We start from the raw sequence: 18,538 nt of genomic DNA, 5'->3' as shown, positions 1-18,538 counted from the left end.
CTTCCAACCCAAACCATTCTACGAACTAGTCAACATTTTATTGCCACTTAGGCGATAAAATGTTCCTGCCTGGCATGGAAAGGTGCTGGCAGGTTTGATAGACAAGGATGGGATAAGTGTATCAGCAGTACTTTGATCCCAAAGGTAAACAAAGTGTTTACGTTCTGTAAACAATGGTCCATACGTAAGTGTTTTAAATGGTGAGCTAACAATTTGGACTGGAATTGTATCATTCCAAGTGTTACACAAACGAAGAACTGCCATGCTAGAAGCAAGAGGAGCCATAGCTCTTGATTCATCTGACAAGTATCTAACCTGTTCAAGTGAAACCCTGCTGCAGGACACTGTGGTTCTGAAAGCTAAGAAGCTAAGAAGCTTTCAGAGGACAGCAACAACCTCATGGAAGAGAATTTCTCAGAGGGCTGTTAAATACAAGTACTTCCAGATTCAAAATGTCCTTAAATCACCGATTGTTGGAGACTGGGAAACTATTTTAAGGAATTACCATTATATGCTGCATAGTCTGTTGGCCACGCCTGTACATAAGATGCACAGCTAAGTGCAGCTTTGGTCCATTTTAGGACAGGACATTAGGGTCTCACATTCATGGCAACTTATGAGCAACATGGCAATTTATGAGGAATACCAAGATGTAGTGAAGCTATGCAGGGGGAAAATTAGAAGGGCCAAAGCTCAAGCAGAATTCAGCTTGGCCACTGAAGTTAAAGACAAGAAGAAGAGGTTCTTTCAGTATATTGATAGAAAAAGGAAGACTACGGAAAATGTAGGCTCACTGACGAATGAGATGGGCACCCTAGTGGTTGAAGACACAGAGAAGGTGGAGTTACTGAATGCCTTCTTTTCTTCGGTCTTCACTACTAAAGCTGTCACTCATGAATCCCAGACCCTGGAGGTGAGGGGGAAGGTCTGGAGAGAGGAAGATTTTCCCTCAGTTGAGAAGGACTGGGTTAGAGACCACCCACAAGCTGGACATCCATAAGTCCATGGGCCCTGACAGGATACACCCGCAAGTGCTGAGAGAGCTCGCAGATGTTATTGCAAGAGCACTCTCCATCATCTTTGAAAGGTCATGGGGGACAGGAGAGGTGCCTGAGGACTGGAGGAAGGCCAACATCACTCCAGTCTTCAAAAAAGGCAAGAAGGAGGACCCAGGGAACTACAGGCTGGTTAGTCTCACCTGTGTCCCTGGGAAGGTAATGGAGTGACTCGTTCTGGATGTTATCTCCAAACACATTGAAGAACAGGAAGTTACTGGAAGTGGTCAACATGGATTTACCGAGGGTAAGTCATGCTTGACCAATCTGATAGCCTTCTATGATGTTATAACTGGTTGGCTGGACGAGGGGAGAGCAGTAGACATCATCTACCTTGACTTCAGCAAGGCTTTTGACACTGTCTCCCGTAACATCCTCATTAGGAAGCTGAAGAAGTGTGGGCTAGATGAGGTGACAGTGAGGTGGATTGAGAGCTGGCTGTGTGACAGAATTCAGGGTTGTGATTAATGGAGCAGTGTCAAATTGGAGGCCTGTAGCCATTGGTGTCCCCCAGGGGTCAATACTCGGTCCAATGTTGTTCAATATATTCATCAATGACCAGGATGAGGGGACAGAGTGTATCCTCAGCAAGTTCGCTGATGATACCAAACTGGGAGGGGTGGCTGACACCCCAGAGGGCTGCGCTGCCATCCAGCATGACCGGGACAGGCTGGAGACCTGGGCAGAGAAGAGGGATTGGAGCATCTCCCTGATGAGGAAAGGCTGAGAGAGCTGGGACTCTTTAGCCTGGAGAAGAGAAGGCTGAGGGGACACCTCATTATTGCTTGCAACTATCTAAAGGGTGGGATGAAGGAGGATGGAGCCAGACTCTTTTCAGTGGTTCTCAGTGGCAGGACGAGGGGCAACGAGCACAAGATGGAACATAGGAAGTTCCATTCAAATACACGGAGAAATGTCTTTACGGTTAGGGTGACAGAGCACTGAACAGGCTGCCCAGGGAGGTTGTGGAGTCTCCTTCTCTGGAGATTTTCAAGACCCACCTGGATGCAGTCCTGAGTAATGTGCTGTAGGCAATCCTGCTTTAGCAGGGGAGTTGGACTAGATGATCTCTAGAGGTCCCTTCCAGCTCTGAAAATTCTGTGATTCCGTGATTCTTTAAGGACTTCATTTTAACTTGGCCTCATGTCTCAGGAGTCTAGCCAGAATCAATATTTATCCTGTAATGGATAAATAAAATATCTGATCTAAAATATGGCTTGAGCTTCAATATATGTTATATTATGCAATGTTTGTTTAAAGTACACAGTTAAGCTCGTTCTCAGGTTACAGTGGGTGAAAGGATCGGTTTTCAGTCTTTTATTTCACTGTTCTGCTTTCTCAGCTGACAATTATACTTAGAGGAGTTTAGCCTACTCTAGATCTATGTACTTATAGGGTCTGTGAGTACGGCTTCATATTATTTTACGAAGAATGAATCATGTCAATTCTGTCAATCATCGCAAAGCCTTTCAGGCTAAGAATTTGACTTGTTGCTGAAGGCTATATTTTTATGAGAATTTGAGTGAAAATGATCTTGCCACTTCTAAGTATGAGAAAAATGGTTGGGAAAATAGTTTCTTCCCTCCTTTTTATGGCCATAATGAAGTCATGACTCAAGTCTTGCCCTAGTTAGAGCTTTAATAGGCACGGTATAATTCATATGTATTTTATCCAATTGTACTTTCTTCTGCATGCTCAAAAGAGTAAGATAACATACAAATTTTCAAGCCTTACCCTAGTTAGAGGTTCAATGGGCATAGTACAAATCACGAGTTTTATCCAGTTGAATATTCTTCTGTACACTCAAAACAGTAAAATAACATAAAAATTTTCCTCTACAGGAAATGTTATCATTACTCGTTATATAAATGATACAAAATTACCAGAATGAAAACCACAGCTACCACCAGCCTGCTGTTGCCTTACTTACATAGGTAGTTGAGCTGAAGTACATCACAGGGGTAAGGAGCGGAAATTTGGCCTCGTCATTTGCCATTAAACACAGAGCATTGCATAAAAGCCCAGATCACTACGGAACATGGGAGCAGCCACGAGAAGAAGAGCTGAGTCACGTCTCCTGCTAATGTTGGGCAGAGTTGCAATCCACTCAGAAGTAAAATCTGTCACATACTTGGTTCTTAACATCAAAAGGGAGACCTTTATTCTACAGTTCGGCTGCTGAAATAGCCAGGTAGAAGCAATACGGGAGCAGTCACACAGCCTTTTTGTTATGGCAGATATTTAAGCCCATTCAATAGAGGAGATTTTCTTCAGCCAGCTTTGCCCACTCTGTATCACATAAACACAGTGTGGCTGAGGTTGGTGAAGGCCCCTGGAGACCATTTAGTCCAATTCCACTGCTCAAAGCAGTCACTTAGAGCAGGTTGCCCAGGACTGTGTCCAGATGGCTTCTGAATGCCACCAAGGACAGAGATTTCCCAGATCAGATCTTCACCATATAATACATATAAAGCATACTTGAAATATCATATGATGAACACTATCTTATTGCTTAGGTAGTCTTACTGGCATGACTCACTGCAGAATTACTCGATGTTCATAGGATGTATAGAATGTGCACCACTGAATGTACATATATTTCATTTATGACACCTAGTTTGGAACACAGGAACAATTTGGAACAAAACTAGTGGCATGGTATTGGTGAATTTGTATGCAAAGATACAGAGGAAATAGTATTCTTATAAGACGGCTCTGGAGCATTTCAGAGTATTTTCTGATCAAACTTTGTTTCATCAGAAAAGTTCTCATCAGCTGTACTGCTGACACCTAAAAGAAAAAAAGCAGATTATGGACTACACATGCCATGAACTTTGTATTCTGAGAGGGCAGATCTACCTGCTTTACTGAAGACCATGAGGTTGGAGGAAGTTTCAGGCACTTTGACTTTAAAAAGAAGTGAAATGGAATAGGATGGGGAATACTGCCTGGTCTCAAAGATAAAATTGGAATGACTGTATTTTTATGGGAATTGAATAATTTTATTAGACCCTGCAGACATAATTAGGCTTAGAATCCTTTCTCTCACTGCACCATATTCTGGAAACCAAATCAGTCGAATGATTTTGTTTGAGTGCATTTTTGAGTGCATTATGGCCCTGAAGCTGATATTGAGGAAAAATGAGGACAAAATATTTATGAAAAATATACTCATTTTATCATTAAGTAAATAAAGGATTTTAGCTTCTTTGCTTTTTTATTTTTTATCATTTTTGCTCTGAGGTCAAAAATTTATCCCACTGTATATGATGATCCAATACAAGACTTTCTTGTATGTAGAACACCATAACAGCAAGACTACTATCATTTTTTTTTCAAAACTACACATCTGTTAAATAAATACCATCCCAAAAACTTTAATTTCATTAACATCTTCACAGTTTACATCATATGTTCAAGAAGACATTTTACTGGCATGCATTGACAGTTCTAACTTGGTAATTTCTCTTTGCAGATGAGAGAATATTCTCATTCTCCATGGTGCTTTTGAGCATTTTTTTCCAAGACAAATGAAATTATTATTTTCAACAATGACTTGAACAGCCTTCCCTGTTACTAAGTACTCAAAAAAATAAATTATTTTTGACACCCAGGATCTGGTTCTGAAAAATATTAGGTGATACGCTACAAGTTACTGGCACTGAACATTTTTTCTTGATCTTTGGAGCAGGCTGATGTTGGAATTGTCTTTAAAAAAGTTATGGGAAATTCAGATAGACTTCCCAAAACATTTTCAAGTAGTTTAAATGTTCTTATTTGATACCCCTGCTTTCATAACTGCAAACAGAAACTCCAAGATATTAACCAGACTGCAGCTCAAAAGTGCTGAGCACAGAGTGTTTGTTTGCTTCACTGGAAATCACAGAGTGCCAGCACCCTTCTCACGAATATCTTGTGAATGACAGGATTTTGGCAAGGTTGACACTGCCTTTATACTGTGTAAAGACCTTTCTAAATATTTGCTTGTCCACTAACTATTTTTTTTGGACTGGAGCAGCCATTCAGGAATTTTCAAAGCTTATCCCATTTTACCACAACCTCTTCAGGAACAAAACAAGGTTTTCCATCAGCAGAGAAAGTGCAGAAGAAATCACACACTGGACATCCAGGGAAACTTTGGTCACCTCTTTCGTCCGATAATTAGATGAATGGCTACCTTGCCTTTTTCTAATTTTCTGGTATCATCTAAGTTGGAAGTGGGAAAAGGGAACCCCTCTGTAGCCATCTAGGTTGGTCTCAGAGTTAAGAGTGTGCAGAGAATAACTGCATCTGTGAAACTGAACTCAAGAACTAAGGGAAAGAAGAGCATAGCTGATAATAGCGATGGAGACAGAGATGGTGAGTTTTCATGAGCAGTCTGGGAAAACACAGATACTGCAAACACCTAGGCTGGTGACTGCAGGAAGGAAGAAATGAAACTTCTTAATAAAGACTTTATTATCAACAAAAATGGCTATGTTGATCTATGGGATATATCTATTAGTTAATACTGTTGTATCTGGCAAACTATGAATAAATGACTGTAGTTCCTTCAAGCTATGAGACCTCTGATAGGCCAGAGCTGCCACATAAGTGGCACATTTGCCGTCCATACTGAGTTGGACTCACTAAACTCAAGGCTTTCTTTGTACAGTAAAGTTGCTATTTATTCCAGCTTTAAGAAGCAGGCATTAGGATTCATTTCAGCTGATGTCCTTATGAAGAGCTATAGCACAGCCACAGCTCTATGTGAGTTAATTCCCCATGGACTCCATTACAGTCAGTGAAGAGAGATAACCACTGCCAGGGCATCATTCTTCTCATCCTGAAACAGATAACTAAAATGAGTCACATGAGTTGCCTCACTGAAGTACCAACGTCTCTTGGGACGCTTGTGGAACAGAACAGTCATTAACCACTCAAGAGCACGTTTCCACCTGAAGAGCCTCCAGCCACCACCATCAGTCTGTCTCAGGGTTAGCAAAGGGGCACGGTTGCTGTCATGTGTGCTCAAGGAGTGCAAAAGTAGCTTTCACTCTTGGTGATGTAGTGGATGGGGAGGTTCAAAGAAAGGCAGAACGCTTGTAATAATGTGGGACTTCCCTGGATCTCCCAGTTCAAGATATGAATGCTCTGTCTTTTCTTCACCTTATTTCATTTTTTCACCTGTCACCTCTTTGTTTTTCTTTGCAGCTGTTGCAACTACGTCCTACCATAACTAGAATATGCAATGATTCTATGAAAAAGGTAAGAAATGGCTTTAAAAAACCCACCACTGAGCAATTGCATCACCTTGTCCTGAACTTCTTGAATAGTCTCCAAAGGGAAAAGAAAAACATCTGGTATTTTTTCTATATAAATGGGTTATGAAAAAAAATGGGGAAAGAAGAAATTATGAAAGAAGCATGAAAAAAAAAGGTAGAAAGAAGAATAATCTTGGCTATTGCCACCTGGAGTGTATAATTCCAATGCCTCTCAAAAATAGCTGTTGCAAACATTTTGAAAGATGGATGAATCGGGGGGGGGGGGGTGGGGAAGAAAAGAACGGAAAACAAATGTAGACGACACTGGAATAGACTGAGTTTTTGCAATTGATTCAATCATGCTGAAGCTTACAGATTGGACATTTACTCTATGATAACACTTATGTCTGCTGAGAGGTGTCTTCCTGCTGTGCAGCATAGTTATGTGTAAGTACCTGATGAGAGCACTTGCCCTTCTTTGGAATTAATGAACTTCCTATCAGTGAACTTTCCACACTGTACCAAACACACAAGGAGGCTGAATTTTGCCTTATGAACAGTGGTGACTGTGTAAGAGAGGAGAACATGACTCTGCAGACATTTTCAAAGATAAGCTGGGTGTTTTGTCAAATGTAGAATGTCTTCAAAGACAATGTCATACATCAAAGTTACCAATTTTTGCATTATTATTTCTACTGCAGTGTCTCCCATCTCATTCTTCTGAATTTCTTGCTGCACTATGACACAGCACTCTGGCTAACATTACGTTTCTGTATCTGCTGCTGCCTCCAGTGGAGAACCATTTCTGTTCTTTCACCCTCTCAACAAGTCTTGCTACAGCAGGTTCAGATGCAACGTTTTGATACTCCTGAAGAGCAGGATCTTCAAATGCAAGATGAATAGTTTTCAAAAATAATCAAACCAAAAATGAACACCACAAGATAGATTTCCACAGAGACATGTTCATACGCCCCATGGTCTCACATGGGAATTATGGTACAAGCTGTCAAACAGAAAATGCCTTTCAGAGCTCTAAGGCTGACCGTTAAAATTGCATCAGCCCCCAACTCCCATGCTTTATGTCTCAGAACTCTCATTGTATTTAAACCTGGAACACAAAGCTAGATTATTTTTTTAAAAAACTTCACATACGCACATGAGCCAAATATCTGGGGGCTATTATTTTGATGTTCAGATGTGCATTGTGCTGTTTAGCATACAGATATTTATAATCAGCACACACCCAACATTTCCTCTCCAGATGATAAGGGGAAAAACCCTAAAACAACTGTTATTAGTTATCTCATTTATCGCTCATTTTGGAAGACAGTTAGTTATCATGCCAAGAAGCATAGCATGGACCCAAAGAACTGCCCTACTCCTTTTGCTGACAACTGAAGTTATTAGATGTAGAACCCCAGAAGAGAAATTTTTGAAAAGCCCAAAGAAATAGGGAGGAAAAAAACCTGTAAAAAATCAGAGAAACATGAATCTCCCTTTTCGTGGACTATATAATCTTCCCCACTTATGCAAACATTGAATAATGAGAGTTATTTTGTATTACTTTTACTATTGAATCTGTCTGTTCCTTTCTTAACCCCTTTTGGTGTACAAATTCATAATCACAGCATTATATTACAAAGCTTTTTTTTGTTTGTTTTTTTTTTTCCTGGAGAGAAAGAAAAATAGAAAACTATATCTGATCGTCCACCTTGCTTTCTCTGTGGGTTTTTTTTTTTAGTAAATCAATGTTCTTCCAGTTTTCTGTCACACTGGATAATCCATATTTTGACCTTTGTTAACACATGACATCTTGATTTTGTTTTCTTAACGAGAAAGAAGATCATTAATGTTTGGGCTGTTACCTAACAATCTGTGCAAGTTAATGTTTAATATTCATTTTAAAATTGCATTAAGTAAGCAGTAATATTTGAAAACCTCCCTTCGCTATATGAAATATCAAGACGTCTCCATTTCTACCAGTACTTCAAAGGGTGAAAAATGCTCTTTACTCCAGTCAGATAACCATTTTAAAATAAAATTGCCACCTTCTACACTTGTGTGCACTTGTCCTAACAACTGCTTTTAATGGGAAGAATTATGGCCTCCCATTCATAATCAGTACTGAAAAAGCCCCGTTATGTGCAATGCAACAATTGCTATTAAATAATTTTATTCAAAAATTGAGCAATAAAACTTCTGGTTCACCACTTTTTTTCTCACTTTTTTTAAACAACTGCACGTAAGATCAAATGATATCTCCCAGATTAATTTAGAAAAGCGTCTTATCCATTGGATTCCAAAACTGCCTAGGACTCTCTGTTGAGTCATATCCAAAATTACTTGTATATGTGGCTAGACTTTGCCTTCCCACAGGAAAACCAGCAGCAGCGGTCAATGAAGAGACAAATGCTGGGAAATTCTTCAAGCGTATTTCTCCAGAGCAGATTGCAGGGTGCAATCAAGCACAGGGCAGACAATGCTGCACACATGAAGATTAAGCCTTTAAGTCCACAATGCTAAATTCAGCAGCATACGGGTCCACACGTATGGGTACATAAGCAGGATAACTCTGCCACTTAATGAAAACCATTTCCCTGACTGCATGCCCTGCCCTCAAGTTCCTCCCAAACCTTCCACCACTGGAGGTATGCTTTATACCCCCTTGTTCCTATCAAGTCTATTTATTTATATGGAGACTCACTGTTCCCTACCCATCTTCTGCAGAAAGGATTTCCACAATAAATCTAGTTCCCCAAGTATCCAAAATACAGATTTCTTTTGAAGTCCAAAAGCAACAACTAAGTATCTGGTCTGACCACCTCTACAGAATGTGGAATTTTACCCAGTTTCCCATGTTAAGACCAAAAACTTGCTTTGAACTGAAGTCTTTGCAGAGGTCACCTACTTCTAATTTTATTTCACCAAAATGCAGTTTTCAAAACCTATTTCTGGACTTCACTGTGCTGGACTTCAGCTACTCTCCCCCCTTACTCAGCAGTTCTCTACTGGTGCTTGAGGCAGCGCTAGCTGATTCTCTGACGGTGGATGTACTTGTAATTAAAGTAGAGGTAATTCTCTCTGCTTCCCAGTTTTTAAGCATGATATACAGCAAACTGTTGCTTGCAAACAGCCAAGTTATTCACATTTCCTTCTAATTGTTTCAGAAAAACTAAGTGCAACCTCTATTTAAAACAAAACAATGCAATTCCAATGAAAAAAATTACAACTGAGAATAAAATCCTTTGTTGAAAGAAATATTAAAAAGAGGCATTTAGAGTACTTGAGTCAACATTTGGCAGATGAACTGATTTACTTCTGACCAATAATTAACAATAAAATCCTAGTGAGGATCTCTGACACAAACCACAGGGACATAAGTGTCTCAAGGATAGTGACGACATCTCAGTATCTTACACTCACAGCCCACAGCAATCTTACCTAACCAGTCCATCATTGCTCCAGCGCTCCCTGCCCAGGAAGCTGGTAAGAAGAAAAGATGAACAAGTTCAGCTGTTGGAGACAACTCCTCCTGACATGACCCTGGCACATGATGGATGTAGTGGAAAAGAAAAATTAAGTGCCTCATGGCCATGCCCCTCACACTGCTTCCAACCCCAAAGCTCTTCCCTTCAGTGGAAGAACTGGGTAAACTTGGCCCATACTACGTAGAAACAGGAAAAAACTACTGAGTACCACATACACCACAAAGATATGGAGGACAGTCTAACACTGCTTGGGGCACATTGACTTTTTATTGCTTTTTTTTTCCTTTGCATTACCTTAATTGTGAATTAAAGAAAATACATTATCTAAACACACACACACAAGTTCATTGCATATACTTATTAGCATTCACTTAGCAGCAGATAAAGATTTCTTTTTAATTTAATTTAATTTTTCATTCCTCTCCTTTCCATTCCATTTCATTTAAAATACTACCTGATCATTTTATAATGCTTTCAGTAGAAGCTGAGAAAAATGGCATATTCACCAGATTTAGGATACTCTCGTAATAACACATCATCATTCCTGACTTCAAAGGATTTAAGAGCTTTAAAAATCTCTGGCTGCTTATTACAGCAGGGTACAAAATTCTCTGGTAGAAGAACATCAGCTTCTCTGGGGACAGATTATCAGGGGTAGTTTAACCTCGTCCAGCATGTCAATGAACTTCTTGTTGGCCATTTTTTTTCCCTACGGCTGTGCAAACCTGTGCAAGCAGTGATATAAAGGGGCAGTTAGGTTATTTGTGTCTCAGCAATTAAGTAAAAAACTTGTCTTGCATGTTTATAAAGATAATGCTAATAAACTGTGGATAGTACTGGGGACTTGCAACAAATTCATATGATTTTGACGCCTGCATCAGGAGCGCTGGCAATGACACAACTCCTATCCTTGTACTGTTTGAATGTGACCATGCAAACTGCTGTCAGCAAACGCTGAGCACAATATCTCTCTTACTTAATGGAGCAGGGTGCAGTGACCAGCAGTGTAAGCAGGAGAACCAAAGGGTGGATTTATCACCTCAGATATGATCCCGATTTTGGAACAGTCTGTTGTGTCTGCACAGCATCACAGTATTAGGTGGATGCACCAGCTTGGGTTAGCACTAGTTATAGAGTCTTTCCATGGAGCTCCATTACTCACTGTAAATGAGGCCGGAATCACGCAATGGCATATTGTGGATATGATAAGAAGGAGCCTAAAAGCTCTGGAAACATCTGGATAGCAGGGCTGTCCAACAGCCACGAATTCCAAAAGCTTGAGTTTGCCTCCAGGTGGGCTAGAAAGAAACTACCTGCATTTAACCAGAAGTTCGTTGAAACCAACATGTTACTAGAAAATGTTTCCATTGGAAAAGTCGTGGTTTTCAAAAAAAATCTGTTTCATTAAACAATCTCTGATTGCTTCCAGCAGTTACCCAGCTCCTCTGGCAATATACCAGGCAGGCACCTGCTTCTGCAAGCCCCTCTCCTTCCCTTGCCTGTCTGCAGCCCAGCATGGTCAAGATCCTTGAAGCTTTTTTTCTCACTCCCAGCTAGTTCCTAAGGCACAGACATGCAATGCCTGGCCTCTCCTTGGTCCTCTACTTTTAAGGTGCCAGCACCTTAAAAGGCACCCTCTGTTCAGTGTGCAAGCAACATCCCAGTATGCCTAGTCATCCTTCCATAACTACTATTTACTGCCAAGATCCCACCTTCCTCTGTAGGAAACCTGTCTTTCCAGCTTTTTCCAGCTATACCCACGTCTGTTCTCTACCTTGGCTCAAATTTGAGCACTCCACAGGTGCCTTTTCTGGAAGCAGTTCTATCTATCCATGAGGCACTGCCTCTTAGCTTTCTAAAGTAAGCAACTTCTCAAACTTTTTCTCTCCTCCTCATCCCACGCAGCTGGCCTTATATATAGGTAGAGCTTTGTCCCCGATTTCCACTGCTCACCACCACCATATCCGCCCTTTTCTCCCTCCCCTCCCGCACCCCAGGACAGCCCTTCACATAGTACAACCGCTACTCCCTTGTGCTTCACTAAGAGCGTCCTATCTCAGAGCAGTTGAGTAAGGAGGGGTCACCAACCCCTTAAACAGAGTAGAGGATGCTAACTGATTGCAGAGCATAAAGAAGAAAGTGCTAGGATCAATTCAGGGAGAGTTTTGAACCACAGCGGAAAATTTCTATTACTCTTCATTTGGCTTGTTTTCCTCTCCCCACCACACAGTGGTGGGAGACCGTTTGGTGAGTCTGATGATTCCTTCAGACTGACACACATGTAATGCTGTGAAGACAGCAGTAGCTGTTTGTAGACCTGTAGAGATGCCAGGGTAAATAGTAACTGGCAAACTCACCGGCTTGATGTACTTTAGCCACAAGTAGACCCTGTGTGACTTCTGCTTACCCACAACTCCATGATCATAGAGCCGGGGGCTGGAGCGGGGCTGGAGTGCTGACTGCACAAAAGCAGGGGAATGCTACACTGCTCTGAAAGCTGTCAGGGCATGTTCTGTCAGTAAACGCTGGGTCACCACCAGTTTTCATAAGGATTCACTTGCTCCACCAAAACATTCACACCTAATTTTTGTTAGGGATGGTTTCTCAGCTCCAGAATGAACCTTTTAATGAGAAGAGATGGGAAGAGACTAGCCCACTTCAAACAGGGTAACTAGGGCATCCAAGGTACAGAGCCTGGAATAAGGATATGGGGGAAGATCAGAAACAAAGGAGTTAAATATGCCTGTCCTATAGCCTGGGTGTGGGGGAGCACTGCACGGTAATATATTGATTATTCTGGAAAGCACTGCAGGCTTTTTTTATCTCAAGGTAGAGTGGGAAAAGTCCAAACTTGAAGGACACAACAGCTAAAACTAATCACACTGGGAAAAGCTACAAAGGTGTAGGTGGGAGTGTAATGTTTGTAAAACACTGTAATCAAAGTATTTTAGCAGATAGCATTTGCAGACAATACACTTTAAAGGTGCTATGTGTGGCACCCATATAGATTGCACTTCTTTAATTTCCTCCCAAAATCCCTGTTGGATCTTGAGCAATAAAATTGATACACACCTATGGAGCCTGATCCCTAACCCGAAGGAAACCCCGGGACTGACGTCTGACGTCTTTGCGCCATCTACTGTCTTCCACAGATCTTAGCAGTCAACTTTTTTTTTTTTTTGATTGCACAGAGCACCGATTAGATGTTTTCATAGGAATATCAAATATAACTGTATGGTCTTGTTTCAGAGAGGTCACAGTCAGCTCAGAAGCCCAACTCCCCCTTTTTTTTTTTTTACTTTTTTTGTTTCCTACTATTGTCACAGTCAGATTGACCTCCAACAGGTCACAGCCTATTCAGGATTTCTCCAAATTATTTCCAACCCTTTAATAAGTCACCTCCCTTTGGTTTTAAAACGTTCCAATGCATAATTACCCCAGCTTCAAAAAAGTATGCCTTGTTTCTGATGACTTTTATCCCCAAATAGTGTACTGTTTTTCCTCTGAGACAGAAAGGTGTCTTTAGGAAGCCAACACAATGAAAAGATAACATTCTTTGTCTTTGCACAAAGAGGGCCTACAGAGTAGTCCATACGTTCCCAGGCTACTTCCTGGATGTGAAACGGTATATAATTAAACACCTTCCTCAGAGCTGAAGAAAGAACCAGTGTCTAAAAATGTCACCTCCAGCTGCTGGATACCAATTGCTAGTGAGAGAAAGGCATATTATCTTGCCTGAAGGCTAGAGATGTTCAGCTGAAAGCCCCTTTTGAGTGCAGTCAATAGACAGCAAAAGGAAGCTTGAGGCTACCAAAAACATTAGAGCTTAATAATTGTCTCAGACATTGGATACTGGGTTAAGGTGACATGGCCATAACAGTAACTAATTTACCTTTAAAACTATAGCCTGCTTATAGTTTGATTAAGATAAGCAAATGCTTTTCCCGTATGAATTAATATACTTGATACTTCAATAACAACAAAAAAAAAATTGCTTATGTTCAGACCGTTGTTTCTGGTGGGAGAGAAAAAAAAAAAAGGAAAGCTGTTACTGGAGTTTCATGTAACGAAAGATCAGCCATTAGAACAGCCATAGGGCAGAGAGCAAAAGTGCAGCTAGCTGAAATGTATTTCTGACAGTAACTAATATTGGATGCTAAGGGAAATACTATATGAAATGGAGCAGTCGGAGAATAATCCTCTCCCCCGTTTATACACCCCTTCTTCAGCAATCAGCAGCTGTGAGTTCCTGAGGTGATAGATATGCTCCAACTACATTTAACAGCCACCAGAGGACCAATCCTTCATGATTTTTCCTAATCTTTTGTCCAGAACTTTAGTCTTCACAGCATCCTGTAGCAATGAGTTCCTCGACTGAATTTAGTGTTGTGCAAAGAAGATTTTTTTTGTACTGCTTCTCCACTATCACAAGCATGATTGATAATATTTCAATCATCCTATAAAGATTTCTAGGCAAAAAGGTAGCTAGCAACTCAACTTCCTAATGTGAAAACCTGTAAAGAAAATAATCCTTTGAAAATAACTTATATGCCTTTTAGAAATCTCTTTTTAAAAGGCAAAGACTCATTCCTTTTTCCTTTATAAATTATCTTTATCATGAGTTTGCAAGTTTAAAGGATTGCAGGAGGAACATGCTACCAGCAGGTCATGACTAAACAGATGCAAAATGCACCAAAGCCACATTCTCCCTGGGTTCCCCATATGGCTCATCCTTCTTAAGGACAGAACCCATGTGAGTAGTTATTGACATGCCTTAAGGGCTAGTAGGTGTGGCTTTGCTTTATGGATTCATACCAGAGATGAAAAACTTACCTTCGAACTGTGTGTGCTCTAATTCTGTTTAGGCATTGACACTCTAAGTGTACTATGCACAACCTACTAACTGTATTTTATACACCAATATACACACGTATACAGATATATATATATATAGAATATAGTTAGTTTTTCAATTCGGCAACTCTGTAATTATTCTAAATGGAATATCATCCAATGCCCATTACCAGAAACAAAACTCAATCCGTTTACGGTAAACAGGGAAACCGCTATTTCCCTGAAAAGTTAGCTCGAATAATTCCAAAGCTTTTCTTGCTATCGTTATCCCTTATTTGAGATTACACATTTTAAATGTCAGCATCCTACACTTGAACACAACACAAAGTATTTTTCTTGCAACATTAATTAATGGTGCAAAATTACATTTACTGGTGCCTAAAAGGGAAATCGTACAGCACCTATAAATGTATTTCCAAGTTGGTAAGATTGAACAGATATCTGATCTGCAATTTGCACTGTTCAAAACACTGATGCAACAACACAGCAGTGGTTGAAAATATTTGATGGAGCATCTTTTATTAAAATGTGCTGTTTATGTCAGAACAAACAATTATGTAGGGTCTTGTCATTTTTTATAAAAGGAGTTATACATGAAAGCTTTACATCACATCAAACTCAAAATAGAATATTTGGGATTGACTCCTTTCTGGAATATTGCCCTGACTTCCTCCTTTCAGCTTGTTTGAACTCACTCATGTTTCATTAACCTAATATATTATGTGAAATATTTTATCTTTTTACAGGCAGCCTAACGGCCACTTCCCAACTTTCCTTTAACTTCCCAGCTTTATTCAGGTATTTTATATATATATCTCTAAGTATAGCTATAAACAATGTTGCAGTTTAGTTTAATAGAGTCTATTTGTTTCTTCACCCCTGACAGAATTTACCTTGCCCTCGTCACTTGATAAATGGTTGGCAACTATAGCTTTTGTCCACTTACCTCTCCTTAGACATGGTGCAGTCTGGTACTGTGCCATTAGATGTCACTCTGAACCCTGCAAAAGATCAAAGCCTGAACTAGGATCTTCCCATCAGCAAACAATAACCCCAGTTTCAAAACAAGAGGTGCGTCTTACCCTCATGCCCTCTCCAGTACTTACACCTTGGCCTCCACCTCCATGTTCCCCTGCGGCTACTGACTGTGCTGACACCACCACACATGCTGGAAAGCAGGTCAGGCACCACACAGCAAAAACTCCGTCCTGTCCTCCTTTCATCTCATGAAGGAACAATTTCTAAGGTCCATAGTTTTCAATCACATGGAGATACCATGAAAAAACACAGCTGTGGGGTGCCTCCGGGAGAGCCGAAGGGCAATGCTGAATACAGTGTCTGAGCTTAGAGCAAATCCAGCAAATGAGATGCTTGGTGGATTGGATCTGAAGCCAACTGACTAACCACTCTACTCCTGCATTGCTTCTTAGCAATGCTCTTTTTAGTCTTTTTCTTTGGTTGGTTTGTTTGTTTGCAGTTTTCTCCTGACTGAGTTTTTTCCTAGTGAAGCATTTCATCAGTTTGTTGCAACTCCCCCAGGGGAATGGGGGGGATGATGGTAACTTTGATCTTAGGGGAAGAGATAGCAGTGGCAAGGTGAGGTGCTCCCACGTCTGTCGGGTGGATTGTGCTGATGCTGAAATCCTGGGGGGCAAAACCCACGTGTTGACTTCTTGTGACAGCAGGATCGAAGTGCACTTATGACATTTATAATATTCTCAACCTTCCCGTCTAGAGCATCACAGCATTTTATGCATAAACCACAGGGAGCAGAGCTGCCATGTCAAAACAGGACAAAAAGTCCTTAGATTTCCTGCTGTCATGACTGTATTGCACACAACAGCTTTGGAGTTTTGGGCACATCCTGGAACTTCAGCCAAAGGGAATTTCAGTCCTGGTTGGATTAAGACTTTTGCCCATTGCCACATAGTTCCACTAATTCTAAGCAGCTCACAAACAGCTGAAGGTGGGGCATCTTTGAAGTACCTTGTAATCTAATCAGATTTATGTCTTTTTAACCAGAGTACCTCATATGTCACAGCAAGACAGGGTTGGATTAATTTAAAAGGAAATGAAAGAAAGGATTATAAAACCCCATAGGTTATTAAAGGTTCTGCTTTCTGATAACAGAGGCATTATACCCTCTCAAAAACCACACCGCATACACACACACAGGTGGAAAGCCAAAAGAAACAGGGGTTTTGGGTATAAGCCCTGACTTTGAGATTGCAGGAAGCTTGTTTAAAAAAAAAAAAAAGAAAAATCCTTTTGAATCAAGTGAGAAGCATGGCACTGTCAGTCTGAGAGCTCACATACCAGAAATAAAAGCCTTCATTGGAAAACCTAGTCCAGAAACCAGTTACTTAGGGAAGCAACTCTTATCCCTCCTCCAGAGATGGGTACCCAGAGCACAAGTTCCTGGGAGTCACATCACATGGCTGTGCTGTTTTAGGGGACTCCCAGTGTGCTTAAGACAGGTGAAATGACAAGCCTGAACACAAACACCAAGGATCCAGGAGTGCTGCAAAACATACTGAAGTGTTCCAAGTCCAGCTCGGTGTGTAAATATTGACTTGATATCAGCATCAGGTGGGGAGTGTTCTTTGGGGTAGGGGTAAAGCATTTCAAACTGAGGCATTTCAAACTGAGGTGGCCCATTTCTCAGCTGGAAACCAAAACCTTTCAACTTCTGACTGTCACCATCACCTTTGCCATTACAAGGGGCAAGCTGCTGCTCTGCATGCTGGAAAAAGGATGGCTGAAGTTGCCGGTTGCTCTCCAGAGCACCTACTGAATGATTCAGCTGATGGCCTTGAAGGCTCTGAGGGTTTGTCTGAGACAGTTGTCTTCTCAACCTGCAAGACAGCAAAGCATGTCTTTTTGTCCCACCTTCATTCTCTTCAGCAATGTTTGAAAGGGAAGTGAACGTCTCCTCCTCCATTACACACTCTTGGGTCTCATCTCCTTTCCTTGTTTTCCCTCATTCATCCAGAGGACAACAAGAACCTCATCCCAAATCTCTGTCACAGGATATAGTAAAGTAATGCCTTCCATCCCCTCTGCATTTCACCTTCTGTGATGGAGAGAAGAGACAATGCCATTCATCTCAACATTGCTTCCAGAGGATTGTAAGGTAGCAACAGGAAGTCTTTGTCTTTAATTTGATGTCCTGGGAGAGGTGGATTACTGTCTCCTAGCCAGGATGGATCTGCAATGGAATACGCTGATTAGCAAACAGAAAATGTACACAAAGCAAATCTAGCCTTCCAAATTTTCTCTAGGAAGAGCTTTACAGGATTTACACAAGAATTTGCTTGCAGGGAAGGAGATTTGAGCATCTAATTTAAAATGTCTTATTCTGCGAAGATGAAATATTTCTTTGGGTGCCCACACATGCAAAGATGCTTTGGTTTTTGCAAGTGTTCCTGTGTTTGTGCTTAATCTGTACTGCAGCTGGTGTATCACTGTTATTTTACAGGTATTAAAAACATTCAGCAGGGTAGCTGTTAGCTAAGGTTTCAGACTCTTGATAACAGATGACAGATGTTCTTCATGGTAGCAATGAGGATAGCAGCTGCCTCTGTTTTGGAAGACAGAATGGAGAAAACTCAATCCACACTGATGTTTGGAGAGGGGTGGTCTTAGGGCTTCTGGCATATCTAGCAAGGTTTAAAAAAGCACTACTGTCTCACTTGAAGAGACAGAAGAACAGAGCAAAAAGATCTACCTTGCTGCTAGTGTGGGTCTGGGCACTAACTTCTCCACCTTTGCAAGGCAAATTCTGGGTAAGGATTTCTGCCATATATCTACTCTGCTGAGAGCTTTTGAAGAACTATGTCTATACAGAAGATAGAGGAAATTTGTCAGTGCTGCAGGGAAGAAGAATCTGTGAAGCAGG

At 40.9% G+C, this 18,538-nt stretch overlaps 1 protein-coding gene across 1 annotated transcript in view; it reads left to right on the top strand.

Annotated features, from left to right (window-relative positions):
• The first annotated feature begins 625 nt into the window (after positions 1-625).
• DACT2 (dishevelled-binding antagonist of beta-catenin 2) overlaps positions 626-18,538 on the top strand; it is a 42,268-nt gene continuing 24,355 nt past the window's right edge. The window contains exon 1 of the mRNA XM_009891476.1: positions 626-838. Coding sequence (XP_009889778.1) covers positions 626-838 — 213 coding nt within the window. The remainder of the gene's footprint in view (positions 839-18,538) is intronic.

Source organism: Charadrius vociferus, unplaced genomic scaffold (assembly GCF_000708025.1).
Source record: "Charadrius vociferus isolate BGI_N301 unplaced genomic scaffold, ASM70802v2 scaffold68, whole genome shotgun sequence".
Lineage (NCBI taxonomy): Eukaryota > Metazoa > Chordata > Aves > Charadriiformes > Charadriidae > Charadrius > Charadrius vociferus.
The sequence above is the reverse complement of the archived record's forward strand: the minus strand, read 5'-3'. Positions and strand labels throughout refer to the sequence as shown.